The following is a 23,108-nucleotide window of genomic DNA, read 5'->3' as shown; positions in this document are numbered from 1 at the left end:
TCCGAACCCGTGAAAATATGGTACGTAGTAGCCGTAGAACTATTTCAATGGTAAATTACGCACTAGATCCGATCTCCGTCATCCGATTTCTTTCCGTCATTCAACGTGTGCGGTGCGTAACTTACCATAGAAATAGTTCTACGGCTAAATACTACGGACCATATTTTCACGGGTTCGGATCGGATTCGGATCGGACGTAGTGCGAAACCGATCTTACAGTTTTTTCAGTAATTTAATTTAAGCATGCCGTTAAAAATTTAATTTAAGAATGCCGTTTTAAGAGGGCGTAACTTTGATTGTACTTATGGGAGGTTTTTGGCGACGGGTTCGTATGACTCTTAACACATTCATTGCCACTAAGTGCTACGGGTTACGCTCGTAGCGCGTAGCCACGGTTTTGCCGTATGGAGCGCGTAGTCGCTACGAACAGTGTACCCGACAATCGGGTTCTTGGCCCTGAATGTGTTAAGGCTACAATTTAACAATTCTGAATGATACCTATTTAAAACGTATGGAACCAAAAATTCTTAACAAGTTGACACTTTTAAGGGGCAGCTAGACAGATTAGGTACCAGTTCGCCGGACGATATCAGCCTGTCAGTTATTCGGAGCTGTCAAATTTTGCGTTTAACTGCCAGGCTGATATCGTCCGGCGAACTGGTAATCAGTGGGCCCCTTTAACGAACGACAAAACGACAAATATGGAATTTAAGGAATTTTCATGACTTACCTACTTCAAAAAAATGAAGAACATTTTACAAATAGGCGCTTTACCCTACGTGCTTTCTGTTAGCACCATATTTTCAGGGAGACGTCAATATGTGTGACCTAGATTTAGAAGTCAGCGAACAACCTAGGCGGAGGCTCTGTTTGACACGGTCCTAGTTATGGTATTGTTAGTCACTCTTGGTCGTCGTGATAGATTGGAACTACATAACTACCTATGCTACTACTACTGCCTATCCTGTGCCATAAATTTGTGTTTTGTACAATAAAGAGTTTATATATACATACATAATATTAATATACTCACCTAATACCTACTGGTTAGTGTTGCCAGGAACTCAAATCTTTTGAGTCTAAATTAAAAGAACTCGTTTATATGAGACTCCGTGCTAATATCCGAGACTTTTCATTAAGTCCCAATCACAAGTCGAGTAATTTATCTAATCTTATTTAAGCGCAATTCAAAAGTAGCCTATCAAATTATTGGATCCAAAAAAAGCGTTTTGCGACTTTTGAGGAATTAATTTCCAGTAAGCTGAAAATCGTTTAATACAATTCATTTGGCCCTAAAATGCGTGAAATCTGAGTTTGCGCAATCCTAGGTGTCAATTTTTGAACAAAGTATGTAGCCATACAGCGCCATCTACATTAGCTGTCGTATTCAAAGCACGAATTAGTTTTTGCCTCTATACAAGAAAATAAAGGTAACTTCATATACCTCCGGTATGTATACGCTACAAACACACGAGTACCTATAAGTAATAGATGATCATCATCTTCCTCGCGTTGTCCCGGCATTTTGTCACGGCTCATGGGAGCCTGGAGTCCGCTTGACAACTAATCCCATGATTTGACGTAGGCACTAGTTTTTACGAAAGCGACTGCCATCTGACCTTCCAACCCAGAGGGGAAACTAGGCCTTATTGTGATGAGTCCGGTTTCCTCACGATGTTTTCCTTCATCGAAAAGCGACTGGCAAATATCAAATGATATTTCGTACATAGGTAAATTCCGATAAACTCATTGGTACGAGCTGGGGTTTGAACCCGCGACCTCCGGATTGAAAGTCGCACGCTCTTACCGCTAGGCCACCAGCGCTTTAACCGCATCTCCTATAAGTAATAGATGATGATTATTAAAAAAGTTTATCAAAGCGATGCTAGCACAGCTTGCGCTTGAATGAAATATTTTTATCTGCACTTTTCATTCAGCTCGAGCTCGACTCAATTCCTCCAAATCCTCCAATATAGGATCGCTTTGTCGAATGCGCTGCCAAATTGAGCCAGTAATGACTCCACAGACTCTGCGATTTCTCGACACGACAGAGTGAGGTGGAGGTATAGTTGGAATGAAACAAAGTTTTAAACATAGGGGCACCCTTCTTATTACGTTATTCATAAACGGGTTACTGGCCTGAATTGGCTATGAATCGTTTGTCCTGATCTGTCATTTTGCCTTATGTATTTGTAAGAAAAGGATAACACATAATTTAACTAAATCAGGCCCGTAAAGTTTTATGAAAAAGGGGGTTAAGACTTTGACACATCTTATTGACTCTGTGGCGCGAGATAATACAATCAATCCGCTAAGTGACAGTAGACAGACCGAAAGTAGGACAGCTTAATGCATCAGACTATTTGCTATTCCGAACTCGAAGCTTTATCTTATTCTCCTTTGGTATTCCTAGTGACATCTCCGGAACCAACTTATTCTTTGCTTTTACTTATTCGGGTAAATATAGGGATACCTATATATTTCCCACATACAGTGCTTCAAACATGTGTTCTAATTTGATGAGTAAGACTGACATTAGAATGTCATTTTTAAACTGTCAGCCTGGTAAAGGGTTAAATTTTAAACCAGTTTACAGAAGTTCATTGTTTCTCTTCTTATCAAATCCGATCTTTGAATTTAAAATGATATAGGTACGTAAAACAAAATACGCGAAATAGTTTTTTGCTTAAATAAGGGCACAAAAATACATTAAATACATTACATACATGACACGCTTTTACTAACAACACACTCTTTTATAAATAAATCCTGAAATAATGAAGCGCTTCATTATAAAAGCTAGACTAAATTTATATAGCTTCATGTTTTCGATTGACCGTGTCGCGTCTTGTGTTAACAACTCTAGTGCTTAAACATGCCCGCGCATGCAAAATACACACACGCCAACGCCAACAAAACATAGTTTCATATAAGAATGCGTATTTATATATAATTAATGAATTAATGTTGTACGCTTAACAGGTACACAATAGTGAATCTAAATACTCGTACTTTTAAAGTAGGTATACTATCCTGGATACCTTTAATTATGTAATAAATGGTATTTACGGTTGTGACTATAACACGTACATAATATTAAGCCTTTATAAGACAGAGGGAATATATTTCCCACTTGATTTTCAACTACCTATATTTCAAAGAGATAATGTTCAAATTTTGCATTATTTCTGACACCCTTATGCCTTAAAAAGGGTTAAAAAAAAATTAGCTATAGGTAACTACTGCGTGTAATAGCTACCAAATTAGCCTTATTGTAATTACCTGTTATTTCATTCATGACGACTTTGAAAAAATCCATCGGATATCTTGTTACCGAAGTTTGATTGTTCTTGGCCCGCTATAATCACAACTTCAAGTTAAGTATAGACTCTATTAAAATAATAGGTACGCAAAACACTTGTACCGTATCGTGTAATCTAAAAAATACAGTCAACCGGGGCGAATAGGGATGGCGGGGTAAATAGGGTTAAAACCCGGGAATAATAATTACGTGATAATTTATTAAAAACTACTTACACAAATTGTATAATGACACTACTACTATTTTATTTTAATCGCATAATGCAATTTTTCTGGGAAGTTTATAAGAAAATATATTATCAGGTAGGTAGAGTCAGGCATATCTGCATCGTGTTTGATAACACAGAATTTGGAAGTGTTGTCATAAACGTCAAGCTTCTATGAAATTATGATATTTAATATAACACTTGCACACTCTGTGCTAACAAACACAGTACAGAGCTAGCTCTGCTAGCTTAGCCTGACTCTAAATATCATTCCTGATTTCTATCCATATTAGCCCTCCCTCCCTATTCACCCCGGTATTAATCTATTGTTAAATACAAACAATAGACCAGGTACCTACCTATAATGTATATTCTGTATAGGTAGTGTACACACCGAATCTATCTACAGTTACAAAATATATTTTTTTATCAAAGGTGTACAAAATCACGTTAAAATCTGATAGTCTCCGAACCTTTAAACAAATACAAATCGCGTAAACTAAAATAGGCCCCGCGTGCGTTTCGCACACCCGAGAAAGAATCACTGAAATGAGCTCACGTCAGCCTCGTAATTGACACTGCGCGAATCGTGTTAAGGTAACAACGTTACACGCCCCATGTTTATAAAGCCTCAATTACTTAATTTATGTTTTTTCCCTATATTAGTGACCCGCCTCGGCTTCGCACGGGTGACACCAAACCTTAACGAACTATAAATCTAAACCTTCCTTAAGAATCAATCTATTGATAGGTGAAGGCGGCATAAAAATCTGTTCAGTAGTTTTTGGGTTTATCGTGAACATACAGACAGATGCGGCAGGGGACTTTTATATAGTGTAGTGATAACAAATACATAGATCAAAATGACAGATCAAGACAATCGAATATTTGATAGTTAATTCAGGGTGGTACTCGTAGTTTGTGCTGGCGAGGTTGCGGAAGAGTACTCCGGCGTTCCTGGGACCTCGCCATATAGCAGCGAGGCGGCAACAGAGGGGTTTTAGTGGGTAAACCTGGGGTCTCATTAGCCCACAACAGGGAGTCCCACATAACCATCCCGGCCCGTCCCCGCGCCGGGTGGTATGCGTAAAGCATTTCCCCTCTTAAAAAAAAAAAAAAAAAAGGTGGTAGTTTGTAGTGCATTTATGAATAACACACTTACGGCCTGATTCGAATTTTTAGATACATCAACAAATTGCTAAAGATACGACATGGATCGGATCGAACGTTTTTGATTTTTTAAAGTTCGAATCAGGCCGTTTGAATTTGCCGAAATGATCGGGCTGCATCAGAATTCTCATGTAAATAGCAGTGATGCAGGAGTTAATAAAGAGTACGCAACGCGAGTGTTTCATCTAATTAAAGCTAATCAAATGATCTAGACGCCAATTTCGGCACCTCATCTCAATAAGAGGCGTATTCTGATTGTAAAAGAGGTTATGACTTTGATCTGGATTGGATCTACCAGTGTATGATTGTCGAATGTGTGGCGTCGGACGAGACAATGAGAAACCCAATGTGTGAATGTCACGCCCTTGCCAGACAAAGAATGAAGTACTTAGGAGCAGGCTATCTGGAACCAAAGGAATTCAAAACGGTACCCATGAGCTCCATCATCCGGCACATAGCGATGGTCGAAAAAGCTCTCATGAGTACTTAGTTAAAAATCATTCTTAAGCGGGCAATTGCACAAAAGATCCCTATTGGTCCAAGTGTATCCCGTCGAAGTAGTGCAAGGATTCCCGAAACGATAAGATAATATAATACTAGTGGAGGAGAGAAGCAGCAAATCGGGCTGCTTGAAGGAGATTTGGAGAGGCGTATGCTCAACAGTGGGCGCATACTCGCTGAGGAAGAAGAGAAGAAGACCAGTGTGTCAAAAGTGTTTTTTACCACGAAAATCATAATTCTATGCAGACAAAGTCGCGGGCAGAAAGAAGCTTATGTATATTATACACCATACAATAATGGAACAATGCAACTTCGTAACGATCTGTCTCGTGTTAAAAATTAATATACTTAATAGTAAGTTGGCGGATCCTTTTAAGTTCTTAATTGGCAGATCCACCAGACTGCTAGAAACTAGGTATTGGAAATTATCTAATCACAAAGTTTGGTGGTTCGATTTAAACGGTGTAGAGATGGTTATCCTTGCATATAAATGAGGAAATAAATCTGATTTACGCTAGCGACTGCGTAAACTCGATCGCAGTCCATCTCGCTCGCACTGATGTACTATAGTTAGTGTGGGGACATGGTGCTATCGAGATGGACTGCGATGGACTTGACGTAGTTGCTACTGTTGCTAGCGTAAATGTCAAATGCCAACTCATGGAAACAGGTCAAATTAAGTTTCTGGACCGAAAATTTTGTCTCTCGATTATAAAAGACTGAATTCCAAGACCAAAGATAATTGTTAGGCAAGTAATTAATCGAGTATTAATTAACATATTAACTGATGAATAAAGATAAGGGGAGAATAATTTACCCTCGTGGTGGCGTATAACAAAGCAATCTCGACAAAAATATAAAAATACAAATGTCACCGTCCCGTCGCAAGATACGTTTTTTGGCAAAACAAATTCGTATAACGTTAAATAATGTAACGATTAGGTAACGTTATTATTTTCGCGAGAGATCGATGCCCCGACTCTGTTTGGCTTTGACCTAAGCTGTGACTTTTTGGTCATTACGAGCGAAGTTTGGCGAGACCGCATCCACTGGTGATGTTTATTCTGTTTTGTTAGCAATAAAGTTCGCCTTTATCAACACAATTTATTGGGATTCGTGTTTCTATGTCACAAAACCGCAACGTTTTATACTTTACAAGTAATTGGGAATAGGCATAAATATAATTATACAGTAGGGTCGTTCTCTCATTTCGTGCAAATCGGTGATGTTCTCTCGATTTGTAAATTTTCTTTTAAATGGTAAATTTTTGGGTTTTCATGCATTGTGGATTCATTTATTGACACTTTTATGCTAAAGGCACCTTGGTAACCTTATTACTTTTCATTTAATAAGACTGGTGGTAATGAACTACGCGCTGGTAATGAAATGGGCATGGATGGTAATTTTATCAGTGGACGGTAATGAAACAAACTTATGAAATCGCAATAAAAAAACTTTATTTAACGAAAATTAACACCATTAATATAATTAACAACATTAAAATCACGTGTCTCAAGCGCTGTGCAGACGATAAAGCCGACTTAACAAATATTCCGGCTTGACATTCGCGACTTATGATTTACCACCTAGCTTGTAGCGATTGTCAAGCACAATTTACGTAATTGAAGACGTATTTCGTATTGTTTATTTATTTAATGTTTACACAGCACTACATCAGTCTTATCACCAACACACTGAGAAACTACATACTTTAATTTAAAATTAACATCCAAATACACTCGACTGCCAATCCATCCACCGCAGCTCCATAAACTCGCAAAATCTCAAGCAAGGGTTATATTTCTAATGTCCGGTACAAAAAGTCTTACAAGCCTCTCTACTAGTTCAAGGCAGTCAGAGTCTCCACGAAAAGCCCAACAAGCTAAAAGTAGTAGGCTTAAGTTGTGCCTCACCTCCAAAAACATGAAGCCCAGGGTTCCTAAAATAAATATTTTTTGGTAATACATCCTAAGGAAATTCTTTTGACCTTTTCCAATAGTAGAATGTACGTTGACTCGTAAGGGATCCAGGCTATCCAGGACGCCTCCAACTTGCTTCTGACCAGAACATTGTAAAAAACTTTTATGGGGCAAGGGAAATGGAATTCTCTGACGTTGCGAGTGACAAAGCCTAATCTACTGAATCTACAGTGGCAAGTGCTTTGATGTGGTCGTGAAATGTTAGCCGCGTATCGAATATGTCCGCAAGATCCTTTACTGAGACGACTCTTGTTATTACAAGAGTCTATTGACCCAAGAGTCTATTGGCTCAGGTCCAAGAAAATATTGAGCATGTGTAGGAAATAGGGCTCGATTAAAACTACACACTTGACACTTAGCCGCATTGAAAGTCAGTTTGTTATCCCGACTCCATTGGAACAGAGATGAAACATCCTCCTGCAGCAACATACAATCCTCCTCCTTCTTAACTCAATATACCAATTTAAGATCGTCGGCGTAGAGTAGACAACGAGCGTTATGGATAACCGAGAGCAGGTCATTGACCATTATTCCAAATAGGAAAGGCCCCAAGATTGAATCTTGGCTGTCACCAGAACGAGTATGGTACGGATCTGGTACGAAGTGGCCATGCTGGTCGTTGCGTACTGCGGTTGATCACGCAGATAACTGGCAAAAATGTTAAGCAAATGTGGATTGAACCCAATATCGTCTAGTTTGTGTAGGAATACATCGTTATCCATACGATTGAAGGCTTTTCGGAAATCATAATATAGGACGTCTACCAGGATACCCATATCCAGATGCTCTGAGATGGTGTAAACCAAGGTCAGGTTAGTTTCCACAGACCGTTTCGCTCTGAAACCATGCGGACTGTTGCACAGGAATAATGGTTTCACTTGTTTCGACAACGTGCCATGGAGTATGGACTCAAACAGCTTTGCTAAAGCTGAACGAAAAGAATACCTTGACTTTGGGATCGTCTTACCCGTGAAATCTTCCAATGGTGAGGATATGTACTTGTGGAGAGTATGTACCAGATTAAGCATGAAGTGTATTGGACCATTCTAATGCTCTAAACACCCCTTTAAGATATATGCAGGTACCTACGTAGTCTGGACCAACAGCATAGAAGCCCGAAAAACTTACTTTTGCGTTAAGACCCCTTATGCAGGTACCTAAGTAGTCTGGACCAACAGCATAGAAGCCCGAAAAACTTACTTTGGTGTTAAGACCCCTTACATTTTGGTGAATTAGATCCAGTGAAGGTTTCGAATCAGGATTCCGAACTAAGTATTACTGGTTGGTTTTTGTCTGACTCCCATTGACGTTGGATTTACGAAATGACCACGATTATCGGGCTACATAGTTGGAAATAAACAGGATTCATACATTGTCGAGGGTACTCCTATTTTGAAAGTCTTGGAGTCCCCTTTGAGCTTAAGTTCGTCGACAGTGCACCATGAATAACAGCAGATATGCCCGTATGTCCTCCGATTGTCAAGCTATATTCCACAGATGGATGAACTTGCGATGCTCCATCGCCCTGAGAGGTTTACACCGTTTTTTACTGCTGGTATCAGTTTTCTGAGATTTATCACGCACGGGTTGGGAATTGTCGCTTTTGACAGCGGAGGCACTATTATTACTTATCGGCCTGTGTTTATGTTCATGTAGTTTCTGCCTTTTATTCCAAACATTTGCCCCGTTCTCTACCTTATCGTCGACAGGAACCTGATGATTCCAATTCCAACTCACTTAGTCTCTTAGTAACGTGTCAAATTTCTCAGCACAGTCCTTGAGTGCGGTCTGGTATTATATGTAGAGCGGCAGGTTATGTTAATCTACTGCGCTCTAGTTAGATCCATAAATCACCAGTTGGGCTCCCCTATATATTATTACATACAGTTTTAAATGCTTATACCAACATACTATTTATAATAACTTAACCCTCTTTCCATTAAATGCACTGCCTCTAATACATTATCATTACCTTCTAAATTCGTTCATTACCTTCCCTGGCAAAATTGGAAGGAAAAGAAATGAATGAAACAGATATGAATGAAGTTTTGGAAGTTTTCGTCGCCTAGGTCGGTTGATATCAGACCTTGATTTCGCAGAATAAGCCACCCGAAAGGCAACCCTAAAACACATCAATTAGGTATAATGTTAATAATGTACAATTGGTACTTACTGTATAAATCAATAGATGGCGATGAAGATTTATCTGAACCACACTCCTTCCCGACACGAGAGAACGTAGGTATTTTCGTCAAAAGTAACATACGGATGACCGCTGCGGTAGCACGCGGCCAACTGACTAACGAACAATGTGTTGTATCCGCGGGAAGTGCTATATACCCTTGCTATATAGCAAAATATAGCTAATCCATTTCTCGCGCCGGTAATGAAGAAAATGCTTGGACCATACACTTATAAGGCTGTATAGTTTTATTGTTAATTTCTTAGAGTATAATAATTATACGATATAAAACATAACTAAATTACTTGTTTACTGAACCAAAAAGAAGTTTTCTATTTTTAGTATCTTAAGGTTCAAATGGAGGTCAAAGTATAGCTTCACGCGATACGTGCAGAGAGGAATGAAAATAGTGGGGGTTAATTGTAAATATAAAGAAAATAACCACCTTTTTAGAATTGTTCATGGCGGGCCCATATACTTTAGGTCCTATGTTACAACCTTGCATTGACAGGTATTCGAAAACACCAACACATTTTTGGTAAATTGCAAATAATACCGATTTGCACGAAATGCGAGAATGACCCAGTAACGTTTGATCAACAATCATATTCAATAACACTAACTTAATATATAAATGGAAATCCGCAATTACTTTGATTTTTTTTTTAAATCTCCGTTTTCAAACGTCCTATGACGTCACATAGCATATGCTATATTGTAATATTAGAGCATTTAATAATTGGAGTCGCCTTTAACCCTTCTGCCGAAAAACTTGCACAATTGTGCAAACTTTTGTATGGACTGACGTGGCTATTTGTACGTTACGTACAAATCATGTAGAAATAGCACTACATTTGATGTCCCCTCCCCCGAAAAAATCGGCAGACTGTTTTGTACAGAAAATGACAGCCATGACGTCTCCAGTTACTAAATGCTCTAAGTTTGTAATGTAAGGTCCGTTTTAACTGGCGATGCACGCAATAAGCGACTCACTTACCGAAAACGGAAAAACCAGGAACTATCCAAACAATTCTTAAAGAAGCGTTCTGCGTATTTCTAAGTGTAACGCCTAGATGGCGCTACTAACAATAAATGCCAAATGGTACTAAGTGAAACTAAGTAGTAGAGCTTTTCTTTCAGTTTCTGCAGGATGAAAGCAAACGTGTAGTGTAGAACATAGCCAACAAAGAGATGGCACCACCGTGCACTGACTTAATAATTCTAAAAACATAATACGACTAGATAGGAACGGGTATTGCCTAGCGATGAGTGACTAGTACTTAATATCATAAAGATAATTATGTATAAGTATAAGTTATACATAGTAATAGTTATACATAGTAGATTTTAAGACCATTTCAGTGTTGGGAAAGCACTTACACTGTACTTGACTGTACATAAAGTACACAATACCTACTCTAAAAACTAGTTCTTTTTTAGGGTTCCGTACCCAAAGGGTAAAACGGGACCCAATTACTAAGATTCCGCTATCCGTCTGTCCGTCCGTCCGTCCGTCTGTCTGTCTGTCTCTCATTTAATTTTTTTTTTTTCAGAAAAGTATGGTACCTACATTTTAAACTTATATTAGGTTCGCCAAACTTATGTTTAACGACGACATGATGCACTCATTTTTCAATTACCTTAATCTTACTTACATGATTAACTTACATATCAGGCTGTATCTCGTGAACCGTAATAGCTAGACAAGTAGACAGTTGACATTTTCACAGATGATGTATTTCTGATACCGCTATAACAACAAATACTAAAAAGTACGGAACCCTCGGTGGGCGAGTGCAACTCGCATTTGTCGGGTTTTTTTATCTTCCTCGGTAAATGAAGGTCCATTTATTTTTATAGTAGGTACCTACATACCTAGATACATACATATTCATCCTGCAGTCGAAATATGTTGATAAAGCATGTGAGTAATACTGGTAATACATATTCATACGTTAAATTGTACTCAAAAACTATTCTCTATATACGAGTAGGTACTGTCACAGTACCAAATGTCTCATTTTACATAATTGCGTTTTTGCAAAAGCAACCATTAGCAATAAAGTAGAGGTTTTAAATGAACTGTTAGTCAATATGTTTAACGGTAATTTATGGAAGCCAAATTAAAATTGCAAAATGGAGGCTTATTTAGAGCGCAGCGAGCCAAGTGTGTTTGTGTTTATGCTCGTTATACGGTTCAGGAAACGTTCATTTACATATTCTCTCGCTCACCTCGTCCCGCGCACCCTCGCATTTTTGGCATCATCGGTTGCATGAAATAATTGCTCTAAACTCGGTCTAGAGGATTCCTAGTCTATGTTTCACTCTAACAGTAGGTACTGACCAGTCTTGCCTCTCCTCGGTGAATGGGCCTGCAAGCTGTACTCGGAGCTCCTGTCGCCAGCTAATGGGTACCTACTGTTCCTATATCTGTCTCACTCTAACCTACACTAACCAGTCTTGCGTCTCCTGGGGGAATTGGCCGGCGTGCTGTGTTCCGAACTGCCATCGCCAGCGTACTCGGTGCCGCTGGAATCCTGCCCGGGTGCCAGTGAGAACGCCGTGCCGGCCGGACACCGCTCTCTGCTTCTGCTGCGCTGCCATCGGCTCTGGAATTAAAACAATCGTTGAGACAAAGGATCTATGATACGCCTTCGTACCTAAAGGTGTTACCATAAGTGACAAATTGAACGTTTAATCGAGGCTGTAATAAGGCGACGAACGTCACTTATTTAATCACTATTTTAATCAAGGAAATTGACAGTGACGCATCAACACCGCACCAATAAACATGACATATTGATGGCATCTGCAGCTGCACTTCTGTTGTGACATTACCATTATTACCAACAACAAACAGACATGCATACTTACATACACCAACTGATAAACACATTACATTACCCTCTATTAGAACAAATTAAAGTATTTTTAACCGACTTCCATTTCATAGAAGGAGGAGGTTCTGTATTCGGTTGTGGCTATGTTTTTTTTTTTTATTAACCGACTTCCATTTCATAGAAGGAGGAGGTTCTGTATTCGGTTGTGGCTGTTTTTTTTTTATGTATGTTCATCGATTACTCCGAGACCCGTGGGCCGATTTGAGTAATTCTGTTTTTGTTTGAAAGGAGGTACTTCCAAGGTGGTCCCACATTAATCTGGTGCTGTTCTGATGATGGGATCCATGAGGAATTGAGGGAACTCCTCAATTTTTAAATGCACATGTAGGGTGATTTGGGTGTTTTCTTAAGCAACTCGAGCATTTTCTCTCGAAAACCACCAATTTGATGGTGTGGTTTGGTGATGATGATTGTTTTGATGATAATCATGACGATTTCTTAAAATGTACGACGTTCAGCGATTATTCCGAGACCCGTGGTCCGATTTGAGCAATTCTTTTTTTGTTCGAAGGGAACTGCCTCCAAGAGCGTCCCACATTAATCTGGTGCTGTTCTGATGATGGAATCCGTGAAGAATTGAGGGAACTCCTCAATTTTTAAAGGCACATGTATGGTGATTTGGGTATTGTCTTAAGCAAATCAAGCATTTCCTCTTAAAAACCACTAATTTGATGGAGTGGACCTGATGATGATGATTGTTGATGATAAATGATGATGATTTTATAAGTGTAGATTACTCCGGAACCCGTGGTCCAATTTGAGTAATTATTTTTTTTGTTTGAACGAAGGTTCGAACGAACTTACCTCCAAGGTGTTCCCATAATATTGTTGGTTATAATCTGGTGACGAAATTCATAAGGAAATGAGGGAACTCCTCAATTTTTAAAGGTACGAGTATGGCGACATCGTTGTTTTTTATAGTAACTCAAACATTTCCTCCCGTTAATAACCCATTTGATGAAGTACAACTGTAGCCTTACCACGAGTTTGACACTACATCTTCGCTATCGTCTTCGTAACTTACTTTCTATACATCTCGCTCGCACTAATAGGATGCCAGTACGAGCGAGACGCATAGAAAGTAAGTTACGCACTCGCTAAGCTAATATGTCAGTGTTAGACTTATGGTAAGGCTACTGAGGAGTCGGGAAATGGCGGTTGAAGGGTTGGTGGTTCAGGCTTCAGGGTCGAGGGGTTCCGTGATCAGGGGTTGATGTGCTGTGAGGTTGAGTGATCTGGGGGTTGAGGGATTGGGTCAGTGGCGGGGCGGAGGATGGATTTTGTGTTTGTGCACTGTAGTGACAGGAATGATTCTTACGAATTTAGTGATACGCATCATTATTATTTTCATTCATGCGTCACGCGTCACTCATAAGCTGTTAACAATGCCTTACAATTAAAAATGGAGAAATAAAAACTTTTACAAAAAAAAAGAAAACCGACTTCAAAAAGGATAAAATAAAATATAATCCGTTTTTAAGTATATGCGTTACTCACTGATATGTTTGAAGTCGGTGCCGGTTTTTTTTATTATTATTTTAGCTTAACTTGTATTATTTCGGTTTACATTACACTCGAACAAGTTGCACTGTCAGGTAAAATCGTAGGTATTAAAATCTAACTAACTACCATTCTTTGTTATTTATAGGTACCACTTATAAACTTTTATGTGTTTGAATAAAAATAATTTATTTAGTTATAAACAACTTTCATTCTTTTCTTTCGTCTAAATTTATCCCAGAACCCGGATTCTATAGAATGTTTTTCCAGCATTTCAATCAGAGTTTGCTAGTGTTCCATTTCTATTTTCTAGTTTGTTCCCGGGTTGGGCTGGCACACTACGTGCCCAGACTTTGATCTTGTTCTAATGACGGTGTTCAGAGTTAGTGCTGGAAGAACTCGAATCTTATACGTTTTTAGCTGAAAGACTTGACTATTTTCGATAAGATTTAAAAGAGGTAAAGTAAAGTAAAAGTATAGTAAAGTAAAATTTATTTTTAAATCAGTCTGTTACATTTACATTGATTTAGTTTAGTGGAACACACTAGGCTAAGCCTGTCCCGTTACTCCACGTTATATAGCGCATTATATTAATAGCGATTTTTACATACCTATATTTTTACCTAAACGATAAATTTATATTTTAGTAATACATTATAAACTTAATATAGAGCACAATTAGTTAACTTATATACTTAATTCAATTATAAATTTCTTACTAGTTGGTAGGATTGAGCTCTTGAGATACCTACGCCCTACGCCTGCTATTCGTAGTTTAGATACACAAATCTTTACATATTGAGATAGAAAAAATAAATAAAGCTGTCATTATCTCGCATATGGAATGATTCGCACTACTTGCTTCCGCAGTAAAGTAAGAAAAGATCTCACTGTTAAAAATACTTCGAAATACTTGAAGTGCAAAGTATCGTATAACATTATTTCGTATAACCAACCATCTGGTTCTCTTCTACAGGTCGCATTTTTCAACTGATTCTGGTAAAATTTGGTGAGTAAGATTTTTTTTTTATTCAGTTTTACGAAAAAAATCAATATATCAGGCGATTGGTCTGCTGTTTGTCTAAAATAAGCTATGGGGGTTCGCGAGGTCTGCAGCTCACAGAACCACTAGTTTCATTTTGTGTTAAGATAGTAAATCATTTGAATTATATACATCAGTCTAGCTCAAAATTTAAAATACCCGTTGTATGATAACGTGCACGTACGTTCTACCCTTAAATTTTGATAGCTCATCGCCAGGCAAATCACTTGGCGTCAATTTGAAAAGGTTTTTTTAAATAAATGTGAAATGTACGACCTGTCTCTGTTCGAACATATTGCGAGAGAACCGGCAAATCCTCTGAGGATCTGAGGTAGCTTGATCCAACCCGCTCCAAATTATAGAGGTGGGGTGAGTTTGATCTTGGACCTTTCACTTTTGATCTCGACCCGTTCTATAAATAGGTTGTTTTAGCATCAATATTAAATTAAAATTAATGGTTCAGGATGCAGAGAACACGTCGAGCGTTTTTCGACTTAAAATACGTGAGTGACCCGTTCTTAATATATTGAACATTCTTCTGCTTGTTAATTCCACAATATTAGAACTAAGTACATATTTATATATTATACACTAATCCTAATGATTCATGCAATTTTAGACTATTGTATTTGATACAATAAACAGTGCCTAATTAAAATATTGTATAGGTATTTGAATATTGACACTATCCGTGCGTTTACGTGGGACTTACTGAAAGTTTCTGGATTCTGATATATGAGACGACTTATTTTTTCTAAGTGGCCAGTCCAGGAATTTTCAGTATGCCCTAAGTATAGTAGTCTAGTCGGGTAGTTACGGTTCGGTCCAAGGTTATCTTCACATTTAAAGCATAAAACTGGATGGCTCTTCTCTTCCTATAATAAAACTGAAGTACCTAAATTATGGCAAATTGCCACTTTGCAGTAATTGTCTGAGCAGAATACCTAAGACTTTAGATAAAATGTGCATTAACATTTCGCGCGAGCTTACTTAATAACTTCACTCTACAAAGGCTAAAGTAAGTTTTATCCTCCTTCGGGTCCTTGGAGTTTTGATTTTATTCAACTCTTGGTAGTAATAACTCGTATAAAAATTCACGATTTTTACACATTAATATTCACAACGACGGGACTTAATCGCGTAAAATTTAGTTTTAAGTTCCGTCGTTGTGAACATTATGAGTAAAAATCTTAATATATAAAATAATAATAATGAATAATAACACGTGTTAGAGTCCGGCCTTTTCCTTTATGATGACACCTTAAAGCTCATTTAGACCTACATACAGTCGGCAGCAATAGTTGCTATAGCGGGAGAGGTGTACAAAATGATCTTGACGCGACTTTATTGTTAAGAGAATAAGAACGCGTCAAGGTAATTTTGAACACCTCGCCCGCTCAGCAACTTCTGCTGGTGACTGTACAAGTTTATTTGATCGATCGACTGTATTAGTCTGTTATTATTTATTTAAGCTCAATCCAATCGGTCCAGTAGTAGTTTCGGAGCAAATTGCTGGCTGTGACAAAGGGGCGAATAGACACAAGAGTGATGTTTCTTCATTTCGAAGATACGGAACCCTAAAATAGTTTCTTGGAATTTATGTACTAGGATGTTGACGGGAGATATAGTTGTGCCGTTCTCGAGAACGTTCTCCGTTTACTATGGGATGGGGAACATTCTCACACGAGAACATTCCTTATACGTGAATGCGTTAAGCATACAATATAATGTGTATGTTGAACCTTTTATTCCATTCCATTGTACGGTTGGGCGACGTGTTTCCAACTCGAAATTATTCGAACTCCATAACTTGATTAACGTTGCGCGAATTCTGCACTGTCATATGAATCGATTGCGGTTGTAAATTATTTAAATGTACGGCTTCCCTGATAGTACAGTCAGCATTAATTGTAGCGTATGAAACAACGCGCTTAATAAAGTACCCACCTGCCGCTAATATTTCCAAATAGAGATATTCTCCCTCAACTAGACAGTTCGCGATAAAAAGTTCGCGTTCAAAAGTATCAGTAACATATCTCTTTTTGTTAATTTTTCAGAGAGTACCAGAGAATCAAAATCTCTGCCAACTTAGCTTGGTCTAACTCTTGTTCTATAAACTGGCGAAATAATTTGTATCAATTCTTCACAGTAAAAAATTGTTTGAGAATATTTTACCAACTTCAAATTGCTATTCCGGCCATGCCGCACACATGTGGTTCTATTGTTATTATATTACCCCAATTAGTTCTACAAGGGAACAATATCCATGAAGGTGAGTTACAATTATGTACGTACTACAAAACGACAGACATTATCTTCAAAATTGCTGTATTTATAAAGATAATAGTACTATAAGTAGCTTCACTTACAATACAAGCATCAGTGCCAAACATGGCGTTTAGAGACAAAGTTGTTCTAGTGACCGGTGGGAGCTCAGGCATTGGCAAGGCCATAGCCATACATTTCTCTAAAGAAAAAGCTAAAATAGTCATCATTGGTCGTACTAAAGCGACTATAGATGCAGCGAAGGATATTTGTACGGCGAACAGTGGGAATGCAGCTATGGGGATACAAGCCGACGTCAGTAAGGATACGGACGTTGAAATGATTGTCAATAAAGTCACTGCAACATATGGAAGGCTGGATGTGCTCGTGAACAATGCCGGGGTGTTTATTTCTGATGATATCTTTACGGCTACTATGGAAAATTTCGACGCGCATATAAATACTAATCTGAGAGGAACTTTTAACCTGACGAGGCTGTTCGTGCCACTCCTTATCAAGTCACAGGGTAAGACTCACATTAGTCAGAAATCTAATGCTATATGCAACTGGAATTAATGTACTAATAACTAACACAGCGCGGTCACTCGACCTCCATTTTCTTAATAGTGCCCTAATTGAAATTAACAAAATCAATGAGCATTATAACTTTGCAGAGTCCTGTGTAGTTTTCAGTATGATTAACATTATCTATTGCCACGATTATACCCATACTTGTAACGAACATGCTTATGTGCCGGTGACATAACATTAATAATTTCATAACATTAATAATTAAGTAGTATGATATACTATTATCTGATAATAACCGTGTTTTTTCTGCTTTTTTATTTAAGCGTTAAGCACGGTTATTATCAATTTATTTCCGTGATGACAATATAAGTACCTATTATGTCTATCCGAATAACCATCCCATTATGCTTTTTATTTTTTTGCTACACACTAGGTATAATTATACATATATTATAAAGAGATACTAATCACTATTTTATAATGCAATGGTGGTATCGTCTTGGGTCGTCCCATTCGTTTTTCGTCAAGTTCTTAAATTAGTCCTATTCTGCTTTCGTCACTCATTCTACATTGAAAGCCACCGACGATTGTGACGAATGTAGAATGAGTGACGAAAGCAGAATAGGACTAATTTAAGAACTTGACGAAAAACGAATGGGACGACCCAAGACGATACCGCAATGGTAATCATAACCTTGCGATAATATATTATTAAATAATTATGTAATCTACTTTATCAATGTCTCGAAAATAATAGTTAGAGACAAAACTGGAAGCGATCACTAGTATATCGGAAAAGCATCGATAAATTGAGTTTATCGATAGAGGAACTCCCTACCAGTAATAAATTTTGCCCCATAAAATGCGATGTCTGGACTAAGTCCAGACATTGGTATTTTGTCGGCATCTTATCGGTTTAGAGACTCACGCGTAATGTGCATGAAGGCGACTTATCAAAACAGACTAGTAGCAAATCTGCAGATTAAAACCAAAATATTACTTTGCTAATCCGCGAAAAGATAACGTGCTAGTCAATCAGTGCTAACCCGTTATACTTACTTGCGTATTTTTACATGCAATTAATATTCCCACCCTCCCACCGCAAAAATAAATACGCAAATAAATATAACAAACCACCACCAAAAGAATAAACCTCGACACGTAAACAACCGTCCGTTCCGTTGCCGGGCGTCAGACCGTCAACAACTCCTGAGGATGCCTCGTAGAGAGGCGAAACACGTGTCGAGGTTTATTCTTTTGGTGGTGGTTTGTTATATTTATTTGCGTATTTATTTTTGCGGTTAGAGGGTGGGAATATTAATTGTGTAAAAATACGCAAGTAAGTATAACGGGTTAGCACTTATTTATTTAATCGTATGGCATGCGTGATTAGGCAATCAGAGAACAGCTTTGAGGTTGTTAAGCCAGGCAACTACGTCGGGTGTCAGGGCATCCAGATCCTCAGCTGGGCCAGGATAGGAGTGAAGAGGGCAGCGCCGCAATATGTGCTCAGTGGTTTGTTCTTCTTCGCCGCACTCGCAGAGGGGAGACTCCTTCCAACCCCACTTATGTTGGAAATAATTACAACGGCCGTGACCTGTTCTCATCCTATTTAGACGGCACCAGATCTTACGAGGTAGGTGAAACCCTTTTGGTTTTCTCGTCGGGTCTGAAAGATAGGGTGTGTCTTTTCCAGCCGTAGCAGTAGACCAGTCAGCTTTCCACCTATCCGAGATGTTGAAGTCGCTTAGGCCTGGCGCTATAGCACAGGGTGGGTTTCGAGAAACCAAACGTTGTGGAGGAGGGTGGCAGAACTCTTGATGTACTGGTAGCGTTGATTTTTTCATAATCTTCTCCACTTCTCTCTTCAAAGCCTGAGCGCGTCGGAGATGAGGCGGGGCTACATGGCTTAGTACTGGCAGCCAGTAGGCCGGGGTAGATTTAATAGTACCAGAGATGCATCGCATGGTCTCGTTCAGCTTGACGTCCACTTTGTTGGTATGTGCACTGCCTAGCCATACTGGTGCGCAGTACTCGGCAGCAGAGTACACAAGCGCGATACCCGAAGTGCGTAAGCAATCCGCCGAAGCTCCCCAGCTGGTGCCACAGAGTTTATGGAGGAGATTATTTCTCGTTGCTACCTTTTGCGAGAGCTTGGTTAGATGTTCCTTATAGGTCAGGGACCTATCTAGCGTAACACCGAGATATGTTGGGCAGGGATTGTACTTGAGTGCTTCTTTATTCAGGTATACAGTTGGGTGATAGCTGGCCATCTGGTTGTATAGATGAAAACAGGAGACTTCAGTCTTACTTTGGCTGGGTATAAGTCGCCACGCGCTAAAGTATGCTGACAGAGCTTTTAAGTCCGATGATAGTGTTTGGGCACCAGATTCAAAATCTTTGCTCTGTGAGATAAGTGCAATGTCATCGGCATATATAAACTTTGTAGCTTCTGTATGCGGAAGATCTGAGATGTACAAATTAAACAACATTGGCGCTAACACCGAACCTTGAGGAAGGCCATTGTTCAACTTGCGTTTCCTGCTCTTCTTGTTTCCCAAGAAAACTTCGAAGGTCCTTTCAGTCAGCATGTTGGAGATGAGGTCTACTAATTCTCTGCTTGGGATTGCTGACATTAACTTATAAACCAGGCCGTGCCTCCAGACTGTATCGTAGGCCGCCGTGAGGTCGATAAAAACTGCGGTCGATTTAAGGCGTTTTTGAAATCCGGCTTCTACAAAGTTAGTGAGAGCTAACACCTGATCGACACAGTTCCCGCCCTTCCTGAAACCGGCTTGCTCGGACGGTGTGACAGCTTCTATATAAGGTTCAATGCGGCCTAGAAGGAGACGTTCTAGCAGCTTGTGAGAACAGCTGAGGAGAGCAATAGGTCTATAGCTTTCGACAAGGTTTTCATTCTTTCCTGGTTTGGGCACGGCAATTACTTTTGCTAACTTAAACTCTTTCGGCAGGTTATTGTTTGCCAGGATGTTAGAGAACAAGGTTGTAAGCCAGCTGATTGCGATGGGCCCCATATGCTTGATGAACTCATTAAAGATGTTATCAGGGCCAGCGGCTTTATTGTTTTTGAGCTGCTTAATAGCGATGACAAGTTCCTCTACACTGAATGGTCTGGCAAGCTCATGGTTTCTTGGGGAGTTTTGCTTGAGAGCTGTCAGTTCTTTCTTAATTTTCTTCGTGAAGGTTTTGTCACTTTTGGCTCTAGTTAGTTCAACCAGTCTATTGGCTATGGCATCTGGGTTAACGGTTGGGCAATCTCTGTTCTGGCTGTTCTTTCCAGTTAGGCTGTTGATGGCCCTCCAAGCTTTTCTACTGGATCGTTTGAAGTCCATTTGCCCAACTGCGGTTTCCCACTTTGCTCTTCGGCTCTCATCGAGCGAAGCGAGGAGTTCGGCGCCAGTATGAGGGTTTCCCGTTTCTTGGTATTCTTTATACAGATCCTCGCTTTTCAGACTCCATCCAGGTATGTACTCCTTTCTGTAACCCCTTGGTATAGATGCCTTTGCAGCTTTGATTATCAGCTTACAAAAGTTTCCATAGTTGGAGGCTATAGGGTCCAAGTTAGCTGAAGACACATTAAGATCCAACTGCTCCTCGTAGCTCACCCAGTCCGCTCGGGCAAAGTTCCATCGCGGAAGGGGCATAGAATTTTGAAGGGGAATTTTAAGACCAATCTCCAAAAATATGGGCCTGTGTTGACTGTTCGGAAAATTGGACAGTACCGATCGACTACAAGGAAGTGGATGATCCAAGGGGTCTTTGGATACAAATACTAGGTCAGGGTTATAGTCCTTTCTCCATCTGGCAGAATGGAAGGTTCCCTTGTCTTTTGTATCAAATACCAAGTGTAAGTTGTTCATATCCACCCATTGAGCCAGTAGTTCACCATTTGCGTCCACCTCTGAGTATCTCCAGTTCGTGTGGTGACTATTGAAATCCCCAACGTACACACTCGGGTGCGGCTGGACAGGGAGTAGTTCGGAAGGCCATGAGATACTTGGTGGCTTGTAGACATTGGTCACAGAGATGTCCTCTACTTGCACGACGATGTAATATAAAGAATCTTTGGCGCTGACGGTGGCCACATGAATGTTTGAGATGTCTGACCTGGCAAGAGTGGCTATGCCGTGTTTAGGATGGTGGATGGCTTTAATTAGAGTGTAGCCCGGAAGTCTTACCCTTATCTCAAAGTCCGCTTCATCCCTCGTGTGAGTTTCCTGAACATTAACAATATCAACTCTATAGTCCCTTAATACCTTCGTCAGATAGTCACTCTTAGCTAAACTTATTCCTTCTATGTTCAGTTGCAGGATGCGTACCGAGGGTCCGACATCCCTTGTTCTAAGACTCCTAGGAGTACACTTTTTGAGTGAGCTTGTATCTGTAGAATCGTTGACATTCGTGATCGCCATACTGTATCTCTCTGATTGCTGGGTTGCCTTTGGAAGGCGTTACTCATTTAGCACCACCCAGGGGACACGTGCAGGGTTGTGGTAGGTTATTCCTGCGGACGCGAGTAACAATTGTCCCCCCACGGGTTAGCACTGATTAACTAGAACGTTATCTTTTCGCGGATTAGCAAAGTAATATTTTGGTTTTAATTAGTATGGATTTCCGCAAAGTAACGCCTGATTCTATTCACTATCTGCAGATATTATTATCAATTTGCTACGATAATAGAAATAAGTAATAAGCTTATAAATAGCATTTCTGCTGATACACGCGCTACATTTGTTACTATGGCGTTCAGGCGTTGGGGCCTAGCCGAAACGCATTTCGAAAAAAGATATCGCTAACGAATCGATAAAAAATGTATGGGAATGACAGGTACCGTAGATGAGTCTGTCGAAAAATATTAACGAATACAAAAATGTTAGCCAAGTTGCAATGTTGTAACGAAACGCAAAACATTCGTTACCGGAATTCGATATCTGCCATACATTGTCTAGCCAAGTGACACTTTTGACAAGCGAAATCAAATCGTTATCGCCTCCTAGGTGTCGATACGTAGCTCGAGCTATCCCCTTGCAGATAACTTACCGAAGCACAAGAAAATACCGAATAATAGTGTTTGTAAATTAGAATTTGTAATAAAAAGCATACTTCAACATTATTGTGGGCGGTGAATAACGCGGAAGTGTCGCTTAGACGCAGGCGCCGTCTGAAAAATCGCCTCTATTGAAACTTGAAACTGCTTAGGAAAGGACTGCCCTTAGCTGGTGATCTTATCATGTATGCTACGATCAAAGGATTGTGGGCCGTACGCAGCATTTCACCCAAAGGATCCAATGTGACCGAGGCGCTGAATATCTACCTATCTATAGTGACAGTGTCATGGAAAAATGGATTATGCACCCACAAATGCAACACGAAACAATGTCCCTACAAAGGTAAGAGTGAGTCAATAACTTATCCCTACTATACCTACTAATAATAATATAAACCGATGAACGGTGTAGATTAAATTTGGTACCCATATGCGCAATGGCA

The 23,108-nt window shown here is 39.5% G+C and overlaps 1 protein-coding gene and 1 long non-coding RNA gene across 5 annotated transcripts in view; one reads left to right on the top strand and one right to left on the bottom strand.

Annotated features, from left to right (window-relative positions):
- LOC134802926 (uncharacterized) overlaps positions 1 to 23,108 on the top strand; it is a 183,453-nt gene that overhangs the window by 75,905 nt on the left and 84,440 nt on the right. The gene's annotated exons all lie outside the window — the stretch shown is intronic.
- The window catches only part of LOC134802371 (multiple C2 and transmembrane domain-containing protein), a 147,195-nt gene that overhangs the window by 53,273 nt on the left and 70,814 nt on the right, over positions 1 to 23,108 (bottom strand). For 3 of the 4 annotated variants that reach the window (XM_063775007.1, XM_063775023.1, XM_063775014.1), the window contains exon 4: positions 11,815 to 11,968. In XM_063775007.1, coding sequence (XP_063631077.1) covers positions 11,815 to 11,968 — 154 coding nt within the window. Of the gene's footprint in view, positions 1 to 11,703; positions 11,752 to 11,814; positions 11,969 to 23,108 lie in introns of those variants that run through there. The other variant, XM_063775057.1, reaches the window with a different exon arrangement.

Source organism: Cydia splendana, chromosome 2, assembly GCF_910591565.1.
Source record: "Cydia splendana chromosome 2, ilCydSple1.2, whole genome shotgun sequence".
In the NCBI taxonomy this organism is placed as follows: domain Eukaryota; kingdom Metazoa; phylum Arthropoda; class Insecta; order Lepidoptera; family Tortricidae; genus Cydia; species Cydia splendana.
Note: the sequence above shows the minus strand (reverse complement) of the source record. Positions and strands in the feature narration are given on the sequence as shown.